The 16172-nt window shown below is 43.7% G+C and overlaps 2 protein-coding genes and 1 long non-coding RNA gene across 5 annotated transcripts in view; 2 read left to right on the top strand and 1 right to left on the bottom strand.

Annotated features, from left to right (window-relative positions):
- The first annotated feature begins 9 nt into the window (after positions 1-9).
- LOC147153512 (uncharacterized) lies at positions 10-14694 on the top strand. The gene is made up of 3 exons (XR_015086871.1): positions 10-161; positions 3937-4148; positions 13932-14694. It is a non-coding gene; the product is annotated as an uncharacterized LOC147153512 (long non-coding RNA).
- Positions 2005-15629, bottom strand: LOC147153511 (uncharacterized). Of its 3 annotated transcripts, XM_086031155.1 has the most exons (10): positions 14883-15629; positions 13939-14190; positions 13549-13707; positions 11075-11146; positions 9739-10800; positions 9240-9353; positions 7466-7515; positions 5315-6293; positions 5144-5252; positions 2005-4876 (listed from the first exon to the last, which is right to left on the bottom strand). In XM_086031155.1, exons 1-10 carry the CDS (start codon positions 15492-15494, stop codon positions 4746-4748), a joined length of 3540 nt encoding a protein of 1179 aa, XP_085887281.1. In that variant the 5' UTR covers positions 15495-15629; the 3' UTR covers positions 2005-4745. The 3 variants fall into 3 exon arrangements, with proteins under 3 accessions (XP_085887281.1, XP_085887264.1, XP_085887273.1); XM_086031138.1 differs by having other exon boundaries at positions 5144-6293; XM_086031147.1 differs by having other exon boundaries at positions 5144-6293; positions 13939-14163.
- LOC147153510 (oxysterol-binding protein-related protein 2-like) overlaps positions 14961-16172 on the top strand; it is a 15258-nt gene continuing 14046 nt past the window's right edge. Inside the window, exon 1 of the mRNA XM_086031176.1 lies at positions 14961-15077. The gene's annotated coding sequence lies outside the window, so the exon portion shown is untranslated. The remainder of the gene's footprint in view (positions 15078-16172) is intronic.

Below are 16172 nucleotides of genomic sequence, written 5' to 3'. Positions count from 1 at the left end.
TATCATTGCTGTCCCTGCTTTTTTTCTTCTTGTTTCCCCCCCAAACTCAATAAGTACGGGAATGAAGTACTGTATTTGTACTTAGTCACTGCCCTAGCATTTTAGACGGGCTTCCGTTAGCGTTTCTGTCTACCAACTTCGACAAACATCATCATATCTTGGTAAGTGGACGTCAATAGGAAATGCCAGCTAATGAGTTTTAAAATGTTTATGAATTCGGCATAATTTTGGGGGGATGGCTGCGGAGACAGACTGACAGAATAAGAATGGATGCGCTTTAAAAGGGCGAGGACGGACGGTGTTGGAGGACGATTATTTTTATGAATAAGGACGAAGGGACGATGACGGAAGGGTGCCCAGGTCGCAGACCAAGTACGGAAAGGCAAAATAGGGTAAAGTGCTCAACTATGGTTAAAAATTCAACTTCTCTTGTAAGCGTATCTAAATCGTCAATGAAGGGCTGTACCACATACATTTTGCCTAGGGTGCCACATTGGCTAGGGCCAGCCCTGGGTACAAACAATATGTATCCACCTGTAGACATTCATGCAACAGAATACGGCCCGTGCAAGGCGCGTCATCGCTGACGTTCCTACCGGGGTAGCCGCCATGCTGGAAGCGCATTGGAGGTGATGAGACTACTGTTGTTATAAGCAAGGCAAACTCGCTGTGTTTCTCACGGAGCCCCCACGGAGGTGACATGGAAGTAAACCAAAAAAACCCTTTCCGTTCCCTCGCAAAAATTGCGAGATAACGCAAAGTTTTTTTCTGCAAGTGAACCTTTGTATTTATTTTTAAATGCGTGTTTATGTACTTACGGGTCATTTTCGGTGTAAACCAAAGCAACAAAAGGAGCGTTTTTAGCCGTGGGCGAGTTTAATTGAATTGCTTTGAAATTCGCTTGATATACAAAGACATAAAATCAGTTTTTGATGTTAAATACGGTTTCCGAATACTTCCATGTCACCTTAGGGGCTCCGTACGAAAGCCAGCTCTAGCTCCGCCAGTGACAGGCATACTGAATATAATTTCTCTACTAAGTGGGAACAACTATTACTGGAGTTTAGTTTGGAAACTTCTTTACTTTTTCTTCTTGGTCTTATGAGAGTCATGGGCTGGGTTCGCAAATGAAATTTAGAAAAGAATACGATTGTGACTTGTTGATGTTTCCATTGAAGAATGTTTCGCTTCTGAGTTGATATTCTCGTAACGTCCAGTCTCGCGAGATGTTGTAATTCTCGTAAAAGCTCATGAAACGTTCTCGACAAAATACGAGTACATGTGTAACTGATGGCATTCATGCTCCGTCCATCAACTCCGGGGTTCAAACCCGCATCTTTACCTCCGCACCAGCTTGGAAACGGAGCGTACTGACTGCTATCTTTTCCATGTGGAACAAGCCACATCTGCTACCTAGTGGAAGAGCATTTAATTATTCTGCTTGTCTATCACTATACGTAGCTTGAATAGATAGATGAACAAAGATACATTTTGTTTGGACCAATTAAGTGAAATTGGATAAGTTTCCAGTGAATGTAATAATCATCACGCCGAATCTTATGGACTCCATTATTTTCAAGCTATTTAGTCTATTTAATCATTTAAAAAAAAACACATGCCGATTGATTATGACATGACAGATGAAGGACTCAGGCAGTCATAAGAGAAAGAACGACTTAGTTTCTAAGGAGGTCATATCCCATTAACTACTTACTACTTAGCATGTACTTTTTCTGTTATTAACATGCCACAACAAACCTCTGTGAGTTGGAGATGCTATAGTAGGCATAGTTGTGAAGCTCATAGTTGTACTATGAGCACACACACATTTGCTCTGGTGTTCATTCAACAGAACAAGTTGTTTCTTATCTACAAAAAAAAAAAAAACAATCACAGTGAGCGCACAATATATTTTTTGTAAATCCAAATAAATAGCTGGCATTTTAAAAGACTTTACGGGACACCACTGTTAAAAGAATTTGATTCATTTATAGTGCGCTTCTCTTACATTACATAACATAATTAGGAGTCAGTAGCAAATTTATTTCAGATGATCATGTCACATACACATATAAGCTCCTATGGTCCTGTATCCGTCTTGGGCAACAGAAGATTTCAGACATAAAACAAGCAAACAAAAGACCTAAACCTCAAGATAATGTACAGTGTGTACAATGACGGATCAAAGGTAAAGATTCTTCCCTTTCACTTATGTCATTGTATTTGTCATCATTTCATTATTCAAGCTTCAATATTTGAATGTTAGCTACAGAAAGAAAGCTCTCAGTAAGCGGAATGAGGTAACTTCTTTGTACTGGCATATTGTTTTCAATTGTATTTAGTTTTCACCATGTCTGATGGCTGCACGTGGTATCTGCATTTCTGCAATCTATATTTAAAGTGAGGTCTGTGTCTGAGAAGGGCGCACCTGTTGGGCTGAGAGACAGCTAAAATATTTGTTGCTAAAATAGGCTGATTTTTTTTTTAATGTTGGTTAATAAGGTGTATTAAGTTGTTAAAATCATAGCAATCAAATTAACAGACAAAAAGCCTACCTGCTATACATTTGACTCCCACTGAGCCTCATTCCCAATTGTGTAATTTGTGCTGCAACTGTGCATACAAACAAACATTTGACGCACAAATCTGTGATTCATGAATTGAATTGATGTTCTTACTTGAATTTGTTCTTACTCTGAAAACAAATTTAGACCATGTGTATGCACAAATAATAAAGGGTCAGCTTTAAAAAAAAAGTGAAAAAAACTTTTTTTTTTACCCAAATTGGTCAACATATTGAAACTACATGCATTTATAAAAACTGCAATAATACAGTAATTGAAATGAACTTGAAATGGACACTTCTCCACCATTCATGTGCTCACAATCTTGAATTTTCAATTTAACACTTAATGTAGAACACGGGTCACGGATGGTGTAGTGGTACAGACACCTGAATTGTGTGCGGGCAGTGTGGGACCGGTTCCCGCTCAGTGACGGTGTCTATGTGTGTGCCCTGCGACTGGCTGGCGACCAGTTCGGGGTGCAAACTGCCTTTTGCCCATTGTCAGCTGTGATAGGCTCCAGCACCTCCCCGCCACCCTGTACTGGTAAGCGATTTGGAAGAGGACACATGACACACATGTAGAATACAAAATATGAGGATGCCAGTGAAATAAAACACTCTTTTTCAGTCATGCATTGCAAGATATTAACAATTCCAAAGAGGAATAAACAAACAAAAAAAAAACTGTAAGTGACAGTTTAAAGTCATCACTTTCACAATTTTTCCATTGACATATGCCAGAAATGATTGGCTTTCTTATTATAGGAGCCAAACGCTCATCTTGTGGAGTGTGATCAGGGTGTCCTTGTCTTCTTTCAGTGTCCTTTTTATTTTTCTTTGTCTTTTCTTTGCATCCATCCAAATATCAAACCACTTTTTCTTCACCTGAGGCACACTGCGTACCTCAGGTGACACTGCATTGACCGTCTCCGTGATCGAGGCCCAGTTATCGTTTTTGTTTTTCATCTACGCTCCAGTGGAAATGCTTTGAAAAAGTGCCATTTTCCTTGCTTACATCTTTGACACGATAACCTTCATTTCCGCCATGCTGTAATTTCTCTCCTAACTTCAAATCTGCTCGCCAATCTCATTTTGATGCATCAATTGTCCTTTTCTAGGAAATTAAGGGTGTGGCTTATGCAGATTGCAGGCACGAGCGTTTCGGTTAGAATGAATTTGGATTCACGAACAGAGCTGGGCACTTGACCCTTTTTTGCCGGTCCTTCCTCCGTCCGCAACCTGGGTGTATTTCCGTCCTCGTCCCCTTCGTCCTTATTCATAAAAATTATCATCCTCCGACCCCGTCTGTCCTGTCCTTTTAAAGCAGTCCTGTCCTTAGCCATTGAAGTCAATGTAGTTCGCGTGGGCAGGTGCGGATGATGCGTTTGGAGCGGTGTGACATCCTGACACACAGCATCCTGTACACTCAGCGGGTCTTGTGGAGAGCGCAAAATGGAGGAAAGGATTATCGTCGCGGTTTGTGGACATCACGAACCATATGACACGCCCAGCTACCAGTACCGGGACAAGAAAAAAGGAGACCAGGCTTGGAGAACCGTGAGCGAGGAGCTTGTTATACCTGGTATGTTTTTACTTTCTTTTGTTTTTTTACAGCTGTTGAACTTTACCAAGATGGGCGTCCGTCCGGGAGGGAAGGATGGACCATTCCGCCCCCGGGATGGAATGCCCAGCTCTGTTCATTAACATACGCACCTGGTGAGAAGTAAATAGGCCACATGTGTCATCAATCAGATGATGATGATTTTGCGTGTACACTGAACTTGTGCGCAGAGTACACCGAAAAAAATGGTGGTTGAATTTACTCAATCGTATTTTGTCAAATTGTTGAACAAACTTAAATCATCTGGATCCAGATAGATTTTTTTGCAGATGTACATCCTACTTAAAAAAACGACATCTGGATTCAGATGATTTTATTTCATGAAACCACTTGATGAAATAAAATGGAGTAAATGCAGCACAACATTTTTTCAGTGTAAGAACATTTCTATACATTTAATAGTGAGTTAACCCATTGTTAATGACATAGAAAGAGAATGACTTGCACCATAAAACAAATCAAACAAAGTCCACCTAAACACACTCACATCATTCCACCACTTCATCCCTATCCTGTCTCTTAGTTGTGCGGTGAGATCAGCATCTGATTGTCCTTCACTCACAATTGGGCTCTGCGGTCTGGCATCTTGGCACTTTGCTCTGGTTGGAGGTTTGTCTCTGAGTAGATCGAAATGGACGAGCAAAGCAGAAGGTCAGGGTGCTGCCGGAGCTGCAGTCGTACTTTCCATCCTGGTCGGAGACACAAAGAGAAGGGATGCGATACTATTTTTGAATCTTTTCTAATCCGCACACACGCAGGTGTGGTCCTGCCCGTGGCTCAAGCCCACACAACCACTGTCCCTCTGATTGAGTCCAGTGTACTAACCACGGAGATAAAAGCTTGAACCGCCAGGAGTGAGGAGTGTGGTTCGACTAAGGGTACATTTGCACAGCTCAAGGGTATGTGCTACAACAGCACGCAGTAAGGGAGAACTGGGACCATTGTGCTCAACTCACCTCTGCCATGGGAGATCTCAAGCTGTATGTCGCACCATTGCTCCTGCTTCTCCGTTTGGGCTCCGCTTCCCTTTGGGCTCGACCGACTTCCTCTCGCTGCCTCATGAACCTGTGGTTGACGATCCTGGTCACACTGTCGTTCCTCGACAACGAGGACGCAGAAGCCCTCACCGGAACGTGTTCCAGGCTGCTTTTCATCTTCTGGGCCGACCCCGGTCTTTCTGCCCGACCGCTCACTCGGCGTAGAAACTCGGTGACCAAACCCCCTGCAGATTTGTTGGGGGGCTTGAGATTCTGACCTGGAGGCTCACTAAGAAGAGGGCTGAGGTTCTGTCCTGCAGCAGATCTGTGACTCATTGGACCAGAGTGGCTTTGGTGACTCCACAGCGTTCGATCGCGAGCGTGTGCCGTCGATGAGGAGCTCAAACTAGAGGATGCACCAGCTGCAGATTGACTTCGATATAGTTTCGGGGAGGAGGCGGCCAGTCTGGACCTTTCGGTTCTAGTTGTAAGTCTGTCCAGTGAGGTGGTACTGCGAGAGCGTGAGGAGACTAGAGAGGAGTTGACCGTCCGAGAGGGGCTGTTTCTCACCGTGACGGGGCCCTGGGGTCCTTCCGTCTGCAGGCCAATACTCACCATCAACGGCCTCATATGAGTCTGTGTAGCAGAGGAGGCCACATCCACTCCCCGGCCCGCTAATCTTCTTCTGTTCACCTGGGAGCCGCTGTGACCCAGCTGTCTCCAGCCGCCCGCCATCTCCTTCATATCGTCGCTCAGGTTGGCCGAAGAGCCGACACAGAGCATGGACAAGGAGGTCGGCGGCGTCCACCAGGGAGACTGCGTGTCCACAGATTCTCTGTCACTTTCGGGGCTTTGCTTCAGCGGGGCCAGCTGGACTCTGCGCTTGGACGGGGGGCTGTAGTAAATGCGCAGAGCTGACTTCTCTGGAGCAGTGTGACTTCTCTCCATGAACATCTGCTCAAAGTCAAGATCGGGGAAGCTAAGTGGCATGATTAGATGGTCCCACGTCTTAACAGGCTGCTCCTGGTCCAGTAGGGCAGCCTGCTGGCTCAGATAACACCAGTTCTTCCTCTTGTAGGCGTGTGGAGAAAGCTGGCGTTTAAGTTTCTGCCTTATGGAGTTGCACATTCTGCAAGGCAAAACAGTCGAGGGTCGGTAAGCCACAACCGTAGGGACCTCATTGATGTAAATTAAGGATGTCCAAATTACGGGAGCCACTAACGGCCCTCTGTCAGTTTTTTTGCAGCAGATATGAAGAACAGTATTTGACACAGCCCGTGCTGCTGTTAAAAAAATAAAATGGGGGTCGGAAGTGTCAAAAGTGCGGGTTGAGACACGGCTCATTTCTATTTGTAACGGCGATGACGGCAACGATGAAAACAGATCATTTTGTTTCAGAATCACAATTGTATACTCAAATTTCTGCTCTGTGTTAGTGCCCGATTTGTGAAAGATGTCACACTAATGATCTATATAGTAGATCATTAGTGATCTATATAGTAGATCATTAGTGTGACTAAGTAGAACTAAAGAATTCAGAGATTTGTTTTGAAATACATTGCTTGAAGTTAATTGCTGGAAACATGCAAATGAAGTACTCAATTGTGCAGGCATAACGTTCAACTGTTTTTCACTATTTCAATTTTCTTGCTTTTTTTGAGCCATGGCTAAAACAGACCCCAGTGACACACTTCAGAGTCACCCATCCTCCTATATTTAAAAACTTAAGTGCCTTGCTTCACATCTACAGTTATTAACGTGCAGCATACAATTAGCTAGCTAACTATGCCTACACCCCGGAAATTCATCATCCCTTCAGATAGAACGCTTCGTTGTTGGCCATGAGTGGGCACATGTCCAGGCATAATAAAGATGCTAGACGGAGTAGCATACATTTTCACAGGTTGTGACAGTTGACAGTTTACTGGGACACACCCAGAGCATTTGAGAGCAGAGAGAACGACTTAATTTTCTATGATTTTGAAGCCTAATTTTTATACTTAGTGATTTATTTTTAATCAATCAAATTTAGCAGCGTTGTCAACAACACTCTTCTCTGTGGTGTGTCAGTTATAAAAAATTTCACTTTAGAGGGAGTTCAACAGAAAGCTGTAAAAGTTTTTCAGAATAAATATACTGTAAATAAAAACAATATACAGTATATTTCAATTTCTTAGCCTCTTTACCAAAACCATGTTTAATTGGTTAAAGGTGAAGAATGTCAAGTGGCCCTTTTTCTGTATGCCGCACGCAGAGAAAAAAGGTTTGGACGCCCCTGATGTAAATGTACGAATCACTAACCTGTCGGCGTCAGAGCGTCCCTCATCAGTGACGACATCATTGACAGCACACTGACAATGGAAAGAAAAATACATCAAATACAAATAATACAACAATACAAAAATATATACATTCATATTACTGAACATGGAAAGTCGTGGAACATGACTTATAATTTGTAATGATTCCATTCTGCGTGTGAATTGTCGAATGTGCGTTTGCGGCTCAGCGATCACATGCATTTATTTTTGACAAACGTCACGCCGTTTTGAAGATATTCACACACAGGTCTGGCTCAGAGTGTGTGGAAATAAGGCAAATGCCATCCCTCTTCCGTCCACGAGGAGGCAGTGTTGAATGGGAACGAGCCATCTCCCGTTTCTTATTTAAAAATTGAAAATTGAAAAAGGAATACGAGCCATTATCTGATGTATTTATGTAACACAAGTCGGGAAACAAAATACGACCGTAATGTGTTTCCCTATAGCTTGTTTTGCACTGACACGGAAGACCTTCTTCTTCTTTTTATCCGCTACCGCACCAGTGTAGAAGAAGAGATAGCAGCAGAAGAAGACGGTCTTCCATCTCAAGGATTTTGTTCTTTTCATTATTTTATGTACCATAAAGATTTTATTTTTGTTTTAGTCAGATAGTTGTTGTTGGACTGATTAAGAAAGCATCCGAAGTTACTCACCAGTTACACAGTACTTTAGGAGTTTTTCACTGACTATCTATTGACTCTTACTAAAGTAATTATTTGGAGGACTACTTTTTACTTTTACTTGAGTGCTGTTATTCTAAAGTAACAGTGCTCTTAATTGAAGTACATTTTTTGGCTACCCGTACCCACTCTGAGCGTAAGCATAATGGCTGAACATCAGCAAGGAACCTGCAGTCAATGTCTTGGTTTTGGCTGTTGAATAATTGAATCATTTTTGTTTCTTTCTGTATTAAGGGGAAGTCAACCCAAACATATATTTTTTCAAGAATATGTTCTATGCAGGCCCACTAGTTGAAACAAGGCATTCTCATTAATATTGCATTTGTGGAATAAGAGTTAATCCACCTGCTTTTAGCCATCGCAGGGGGCGGCCATTTTTTCACTTCTGTCGACTGAAAATGACATCACAATTGCTCAGGGCTCAGGTAACAACCCATCACAGCTCACCTGTTTTCTGAAGCTCAGCCATGATTGGTCGTTATCTGAGCCCTGAGCAACTGTGAAATCATTTTCAGTCAGCAGAATTGATAAAATTGCCTCCTCCTGAGATGGCTAAATTTTGTTGCTTAACTCATATTCCACAAACACAAATTTTAACCAGAATGCCTTGTTTCAACGAGTGAATATAGAACATATTCTGGGAAAAAAAATATGTTTGGGTTGACTTCCAATTTAAGGCATGTTGTGCATTGGTAGTTCTTAACCCTCCACAGACTAGAAGAGAAAAGGGAAAACAAGGATTAGAGTCTGGGCACTACAACAAAAACAATCCTCAATCCGTTATTGCCAAGCAGATCCTGATGTTTCACTTGCCTGAACTGCACATTAAGACAATAAAAGGAGGTTTCAAGATTTAGGTTTGAACATCAGAAGGATGGTTTGCTTTCATACAGCAAATTATATTTGAACTCTGCTGGCCTGTTGGGCTGCAGCCACTACAGGAGATTAGCCCCAATACTCTGGCACAAGTCCGCTCACGGGGCCTGCTCTACTGTCAAGAAGGCAAACAGCCAGAGAGACGGATCATCAGTAGTACTTCCCGTTGCATTCCACAGTGGGAGGACACATCCTCACCTCAGTTGCCTTGTTCCGGACACCAATGGCCTGGCCGTCGAGGGCTTCCTCCTGCAGTTCAGCACAGATGCTTTGCAACAAATCTCGCAACATGGGCATGCGTTTGTCCTTGGCCTAAATCAAATATAACAGAGAATTATCTTATGCTGCACATGTTTAAAGGGGAATCAAACACAAACATTTTTAAAGCAAGAATGAGTACATACTTAGTATGCGCCAGGGCTAGTCAAAACATGATACTCTGATATATATATATATATATATTAGCATTTTAAATCAGTGATTGAACATGATTTAGTCAGCTGGGACAGACCCCAGCCTGCCGGCGACTTCGGTGACGATAAGCGGTTCAGAGAATGGGTGGATGGATGAACTTTGAGATTCATGTAAACAGAAATTGATCAAGAAGACATGCAATTAAAAAATGGACATCTTGTGTTTGGTTCCCATTTGATGGTGAATGCCATCTTGAAAAAGCACGCAAAGAACCATCAGTTACCTCTTTTGCGTCCTGTACAGATTCTTGACACCACTGATGGAGGATCCACAGAATTTGCATGGACAGCTGCATTCTCTGGTCCCATTTGGACGACAGTCCTTGTGATGTTTGTTTTGCTGTCTCATCCACATCAATGGCAAGAACTTGAAGGCATTCCTGCTTTCTTGTTGATTCTATGAAACCTTGATTGACTGTGTAGGAACCCCAAAGGTGACCCTCCCGGTGCTGCGAATTTTTGCCGCTGAGAAGCACCTCCATCCTCACGATAAAAGCCTGCAGCATGGCCTGTAGAAGCTCCAATGCCTCGTTCAAAGGCGCTGGCAAGAATAACGACTGTGTTTTCGCAACTGTTGGTGGGGTGAGCGCACTGGAGGGCGATGAGCAATGGCCGTTTTTTGGCGGAGCTTTCATGAGCTGGATGGCTGAACTCAAAATGCAGGAATGATCTCGGAGAGCTGCAAGGGTTGCATAATCCTTGGTGGTCATTCCTTTCAGGCTGCTGTCAGGTGACTTGTTGCCAACGCTCTCTGATGGCTCCCACTCGCCCCCTACGGGACCTTCTCTTGTGACGTGACAAGAAGGAAGCTGCCCCTCGGCTTCCACTGCTGCCTTTTCGTCGTGCACGGCACTTGTCATTCTCAAACTCTGACTTCCTTCCTTCCTGTTCTTCCTCAAAGTGGAAGGCGACGGCCGCTCGTCCAGAACATTCCGAATCCCCTCCTCCTCGGCTGACCCTCCGCCATCTCTCTCTCTCAAGTCGTTCATTTCCGCTCGCAGCCCGCGGTTCTCCACCTCCAGCTCGACGATGCGGCGGCTCAACAGCATGGCTTCCTCTTCCACCAGTTTCAAGTGAACTTTGACCTCCGCCTCCCTGGCGTAGGCTGACTTTTGTTTGCCCTCAGGCGATCGGGAGGCGTCGAGGTCGCCGTAAGCTGAATGATACCCGGCCAGCTGCTCGTGCATGACCTCACTCTCGGACACCATCTTGGTGAGCTTTTTGCACATGAGAGCCAATTCTTCTTTGGCAAAGTGGAGTTGGCACTTGAGATCGCTGTCATCCTGCTGTAAAGGCAGGACCATTATTGGAAAGTCATCTGGAGGGATACCAAAATACACCGTAGGTCCGTACATACCAGAGGTGGGCAAAATCCACTTTTGTGTTGTAAAGAACACAGATAGACATTAATATACTGTAGATGTGAGGAAGAGGATAAAAATAACATAGCTGTAAGGACGGAGCAGCTTGTTTGTGGTTTTACTTTGCCCACCTCTGTAGTGTACCGATAATTGTATTCATGTACTGTATGTTTCTAAACAAGACAAGGACATAACATACCTCAATCTGTTGAGAGAGCCTCCGCTCGGTTTTACTGGCTGTCGATCTGGCGCTTCGCTTCTTTAAAAAGCTCTAAAATAAAAATCAATACAGGGCTGTGATTTGAATGTGATCATTTCATTAATTACATAAAAGAAGGCATTGATTAATTACAGTCAACACAAACCTTTCTCCGTGGCCTAATTTCTGGAACACCCATAACACTGATGCACAAGATGCATTAAGTGATGTGAAGTTTATTCTTACATTTAATGTCTGATGGAAGCAAGTTTGAGCATGGTTTTGTGCAAATTGCGCATCAAAGACTAAGCAGTCAATAACATCAGGCAAAACAGAGCTAACGTTAGCGTCGCCCGCTCTAATACGAAGACGGCTAGTTTGTCTGAGCGACTGGTTGAAAAGAGAAGAAGACATTTAGGGAGTCCCGACAATGATTTTGTACAGCTGAAGCAGCCTTTCAACCGGAATCTCCTGCCTATGGAGTGCCGCGTACCTCTGTACGCTCTTTCACGTTGAGGTTCTGCTAACCTGCTGATACATTCTCCACTCAAAAGGTGTTATCGCACTCTTAAGTTCCATCACTGAATTACTTAATATCTCCTCCATTTTCCTTCTAGTCACCTCAACTACCACAGTTTGACTTGTCAACGACACCTTTTTAGATACGAGGACACTCCCACCATCGAGATGACATCACCTTCGGCTGTCGCAGATTGACAAGTTGGCCAGCTCGGGGCGCTGAAATGTAGGGCCCCACCTTGGTCCTATCTTTTACATTGAAGAGGAGCTACTGAGCATGTCAAATTGTTAAATCGGAAATTAGTCACAAAATTAGACACTAGAGATCTTAACTCATCAATAACTGTATAGTACAGGGTGACACAAAATTTAAAAAAAACGGTCATCACCTAAACTTGAATAACTTTTGAAATAATTAATCAATTATTTTTATTTTTATGATGTACCAAGAAGAATTAATGTTCTAAGAGTCTACCAAATTTCACCTTCGACATGCCATGGACTTCGGAGCAAAAGATATTCATAGTTGAGGCATATTTTCGGTAGAAGTCTATCCATGCAGCTCAATTGCTATTCAAAGAACGGTTCGGATCTTGTGAATGTCCTGTCCACTCAATGATCTACAGATGGGTCAACAAGTTCACAACCCATGGGACTGTGCATAATGTCAATCGTAGAGACACTAACAGACAATCACACTCTGGACGACCCCAGTGTTTCGGACCGACTTGGATCACGTGGGTGGGCTAAATATGGGAACTTTGTGACGGTTGGGCGATGTCCAGCTCTGGTATTCATCCCGTTCATCCAAAAATAGATTTTATGTTTATAAATGTTAGTTGTTAACTGTTAATTGTCAGGGATGCCTCACACCCTCTCTACAATCCCTTTGAGCCGTTGCCATCAGGCGAACGTTTCTGGAGCGTCAAAGGGTAGAAACCACCAGAATGGTCAACGCTTTCCTCCCACAAGCTGCTAGAAAGCTGAACTGTGGAATTGTCTCATTTTGTCTGCACCACTTTTGTATGTACAGTAGACAGGACAATGAAGCTTTTGGAATCTTGAAATATATTTTGAAATACAGTATTTTCATTTAAATATTTCATTTCCATTATTTAATTTTGGTCTTATTCAAGGTGACTCATCTTAGTTGAGCGTTTTAGAGTATAAACAGAACTCATCTGATCGGAACTAATCACCCATTTGTTCCTTTCAGGACTTTTTATTTTGATAGTCACTGAGATGTGACAAAAGGGGTCGCAGAACATCAACCCAGGTGCAATATAAGAGTTGCCAATGTGCAAACTGGGTTTTGGGCTCCTGAATGAGGTAATCTAAGTGGATTTTCCCTGCAAGCAGCTGTCTGAGACTGAGCTCAGGCCAAAGTACAGAATCCTGGATTAAACGAGACATGTGTCACGAGTGAATAATGGCTGCCGGCCTCAAGGATAACATCACCGTGGAAACTGTGACACTTGACGGGTGTAAGAGTTACCTCTCAGTAAAAAAAACATTCACTGATGGCTGTAGGTCACTGTGTCGGCACGGCATGCCAATTCCCGCCTTGCTGGATGCCATAATACATGCTGATCCCGATTTAGCCAGGCTTAATGGAAGCAGAAAAGCTTGGGTCTATTTTGGTAATCTCTCACTTGCTTGTACCCTCTACTCGCTTTTCTCCGTCTTCTCGGTTGAGGATGTCAGCTGCGCTCAGAGGTCAGACTTCAGCATACCAGGCCGCTGCACCCACCACGGCACCAGGCAGCTGCCGGCCCGGCCCCCGCGCTCATATCAGGGTGTCGTCTCGTGCTTTGGATGAGGGGGGCAGCTGGCTGGGATGGGCGCAGCTGTGAGCGGTCACTATGGGGTTTGTTGGCGGTGACACTTTTTGACTTTGACTGCACATGTCCACCCAACTCATTGGTTTAGTTGTGTAAAATGCAAAAAGGTTTCACCTCTCTAGCTTTCTCCAACTCAGCCTGCAAGACGTGCCTGGCCACCTCCAGTTCTTGCGTCTTCTCTCGAAGCATCTCATTCTCCCAGTCCAACTGGCCGTTCTTCTTCTGCACCACCTCCAGCTCGTTGTACAGGCGCAGGGACACGCTCTTTGCAACCTGCATGCAAAAGCGAGAAAGGAAGATTTGCTGCTCCATCAAGTGAAAACGAGGAGCTGAGGGTTGTTTGGTTGAAATTTGCAAGAAACTCAACAATGTTGTGACAAATGTACATCGCTCAGACAGCGCTCATATCTCAAGTTTGCAAGTCAAAGCCTAAAATCTGGTCATATTGTATCTTGAAAAACTCTGTTGGAACAAGTGGGGTTTTCTTTTTGCCACAGCACTCACCTTGATATCATGCTCAAGGGTCCTGACCAGCTCCCCATCCACCTGTCCGGTCTGAGCCACTCTGATGCTGCGTCGCTCGGCCTTGCGGAGACGATACTGAAGGATGCGGCACGTCTTGTTAGCTTGCTCCAGCTGCTGCCGCAGATCCTGCAGCTGGCGCATCTCCTCCTCCTGGAACATGTCACGCATCTCCAACATCTCGCAGCGCAGCTCCTCCACCTCATCCTGGGATTTACACCGCACTGTGTTTATCTAGCAACACCATTACGTTGTCAGAGGCTATTTTGAAACTAAAGAATGTTCGTTATTGTTTTGAACGTCAGTACAAGCGGGCCATGACTATGCACCAAAAGGAAAATGTGCATTCCTGATTGACAACGGTTGAGAAGCACTGTATGAGAGGTGCAACAATTAAACGATTAATTGACAACTAATCAATTATCAAATGATTAATCATTTTCAGGTATTGTTTCACATAAAACTGTTGAAATCCTCAGAATTTCAGCCTCTCAGCAGTAACTGCACTAGGATTTCTGTAGCCTATCATGAAAGCAGACTGATTACCTTTGTGTTGAATAAAAAAAAAGACATTTGTAAACATCTGCATTTAATATGGAAAACTGATCAACATTTTTTCCGATGTTGTGAGGTATGTTGAAGGACCACACCAGTAACTGAGTCATAGTCAATTATGTTTGTGACTTTTCCGGACTGTCAATTTGAGATAATGTCCAGTTTTTGATTAAAAAGGTAGAAATTAAAACAATGTTTTTTACTGATTCACCAATTAATCGAAAAAATAATTGAGAGATTATTAATAGATTATTAAAACAACCATTACTTGCAGGCCTTGAATATATAGCATAGTCGATGCAAGTCAATTAGCCTAATGACTCTTTCACAAAGAACAGACTGTCTAATTAAACGGAATTGAAGTGCCTTACCCTCAAATACTCATTCTCTGACCTCAAATCTTCCACCTCCCTGACCAGGTCATCGGTGGTCTCTGCCATCATGAGATCCATAAATGCCCCCGACGAGGTGACCAAAGTGGGGGCTCCTCCAACAGCATCCAGGGGAGGAGAGCAAGCGGTGTGCGCTGCTTTTACGCGCTCTTTGCCACCACTGACCGGCCCCTGGTAAGCTCTCCGGTCTATCCAGCTTAATTCATTGTCGCTGATGGGAGAGTCGCGCTTGTTGCCCTCCCACGTACAATCGGATATTTCCGAGCTGCTGTCGGAGGAGGGTTTCCCCGACAAGCAGCCGGAGTCTTTGCTCAGGTCCTCGGACGTGATGCTGGCGTCCGAGAGTTTCCTCTGGGCATTGGGACACCTCTGGCATTCTGTCACGGCGCTCAGCGGACGTTTCCCCGTTGTTTTCCCCTCTTTCCCAGAGCCACGTGGACCTGCCAAAGTTCCTCTTGGCTGGCCACCACTTTGGCTCTCTTTAGATGTCGACTCTTTTTTCCGCCTCTGGACGGTTCCCTGTTGGGACACCCTGGATGGCTTCTGGCTCCGGGGCGCACTCTTTACGCATCTGTCTCCTTCTCTGTTCATCGTGCGACAGTTTTCCCCCTTTGCATTATACCAGCAAGAACAAACGAACTGGGCTTCTTCACTTAAGGGCTGAGCATTATGTGTTGTAAATGGGTGTTGATCCCGAACTCTGTAGAGTACGGACAGTCGGACACCAGTGGCTTTTTGATTCTCAAGACTCAAAGACTGAAAACTTGACATACCATAGCAGAAGAACGGTATTGGTGTAATACGTTTCCGGTCACTGTTTCAAAATAAAAAACTCACTACGATGACTCCGATTTATAAAATGATGAAAGTCCAGCTTCTAACATAATATATCCAACGATTTTCCTCGGATTGACGACTGAATTCAGTTCCACTACAACGTGTGTCCAGCGCCATGGCAAAAAGATACTTTTGCTTTATCATTCTATTTTCGGTTTTGTCTACCATGAACTTGACTAAAAGCTTGATGGCGCCGCATCTAATCAAGTGCGAAGTTTCACATAGTTTGTCGGAGTAAAACTCATATATCACACAGATTGATTGGACACAGGAAAATACTTTTAATAAGATCAATATTTTAATAATTTCTTTAAATGTTAATCGCTGTAATTGATAATTACTTTTTTCTGGGGTGAGGTAACGAATAACGATATGGTAAATTTAGGGTTTTCCACCTGTAAACCTCACTGATATCATGAAATGGTTTATTCC

This window comes from Filicampus tigris, chromosome 1 (assembly GCF_054856515.1).
Source record: "Filicampus tigris isolate MCC_2025a chromosome 1, RoL_Ftig_1.0, whole genome shotgun sequence".
In the NCBI taxonomy this organism is placed as follows: Eukaryota; Metazoa; Chordata; class Actinopteri; order Syngnathiformes; family Syngnathidae; genus Filicampus; species Filicampus tigris.
Note: the sequence above shows the minus strand (reverse complement) of the source record. Positions and strands in the feature narration are given on the sequence as shown.

Excerpts from the sequence above, each read along its gene's own strand:
- LOC147153511 (XM_086031138.1), bottom strand. The coding sequence starts at position 15,494 with ATGAACAGAGAAGGAGACAGATGCGTAAAGAGTGCGCCCCGGAGCCAG. Across the intron at positions 9,354-9,738 it reads CTGTACAGGACGCAAAAGAG|GCCAAGGACAAACGCATGCC; the intron begins GTAACTGATGGT and ends TATTTGATTTAG. Across the intron at positions 4,877-5,143 it reads TGAGATCTCCCATGGCAGAG|GATGGAAAGTACGACTGCAG; the intron begins GTGAGTTGAGCA and ends GTCTCCGACCAG.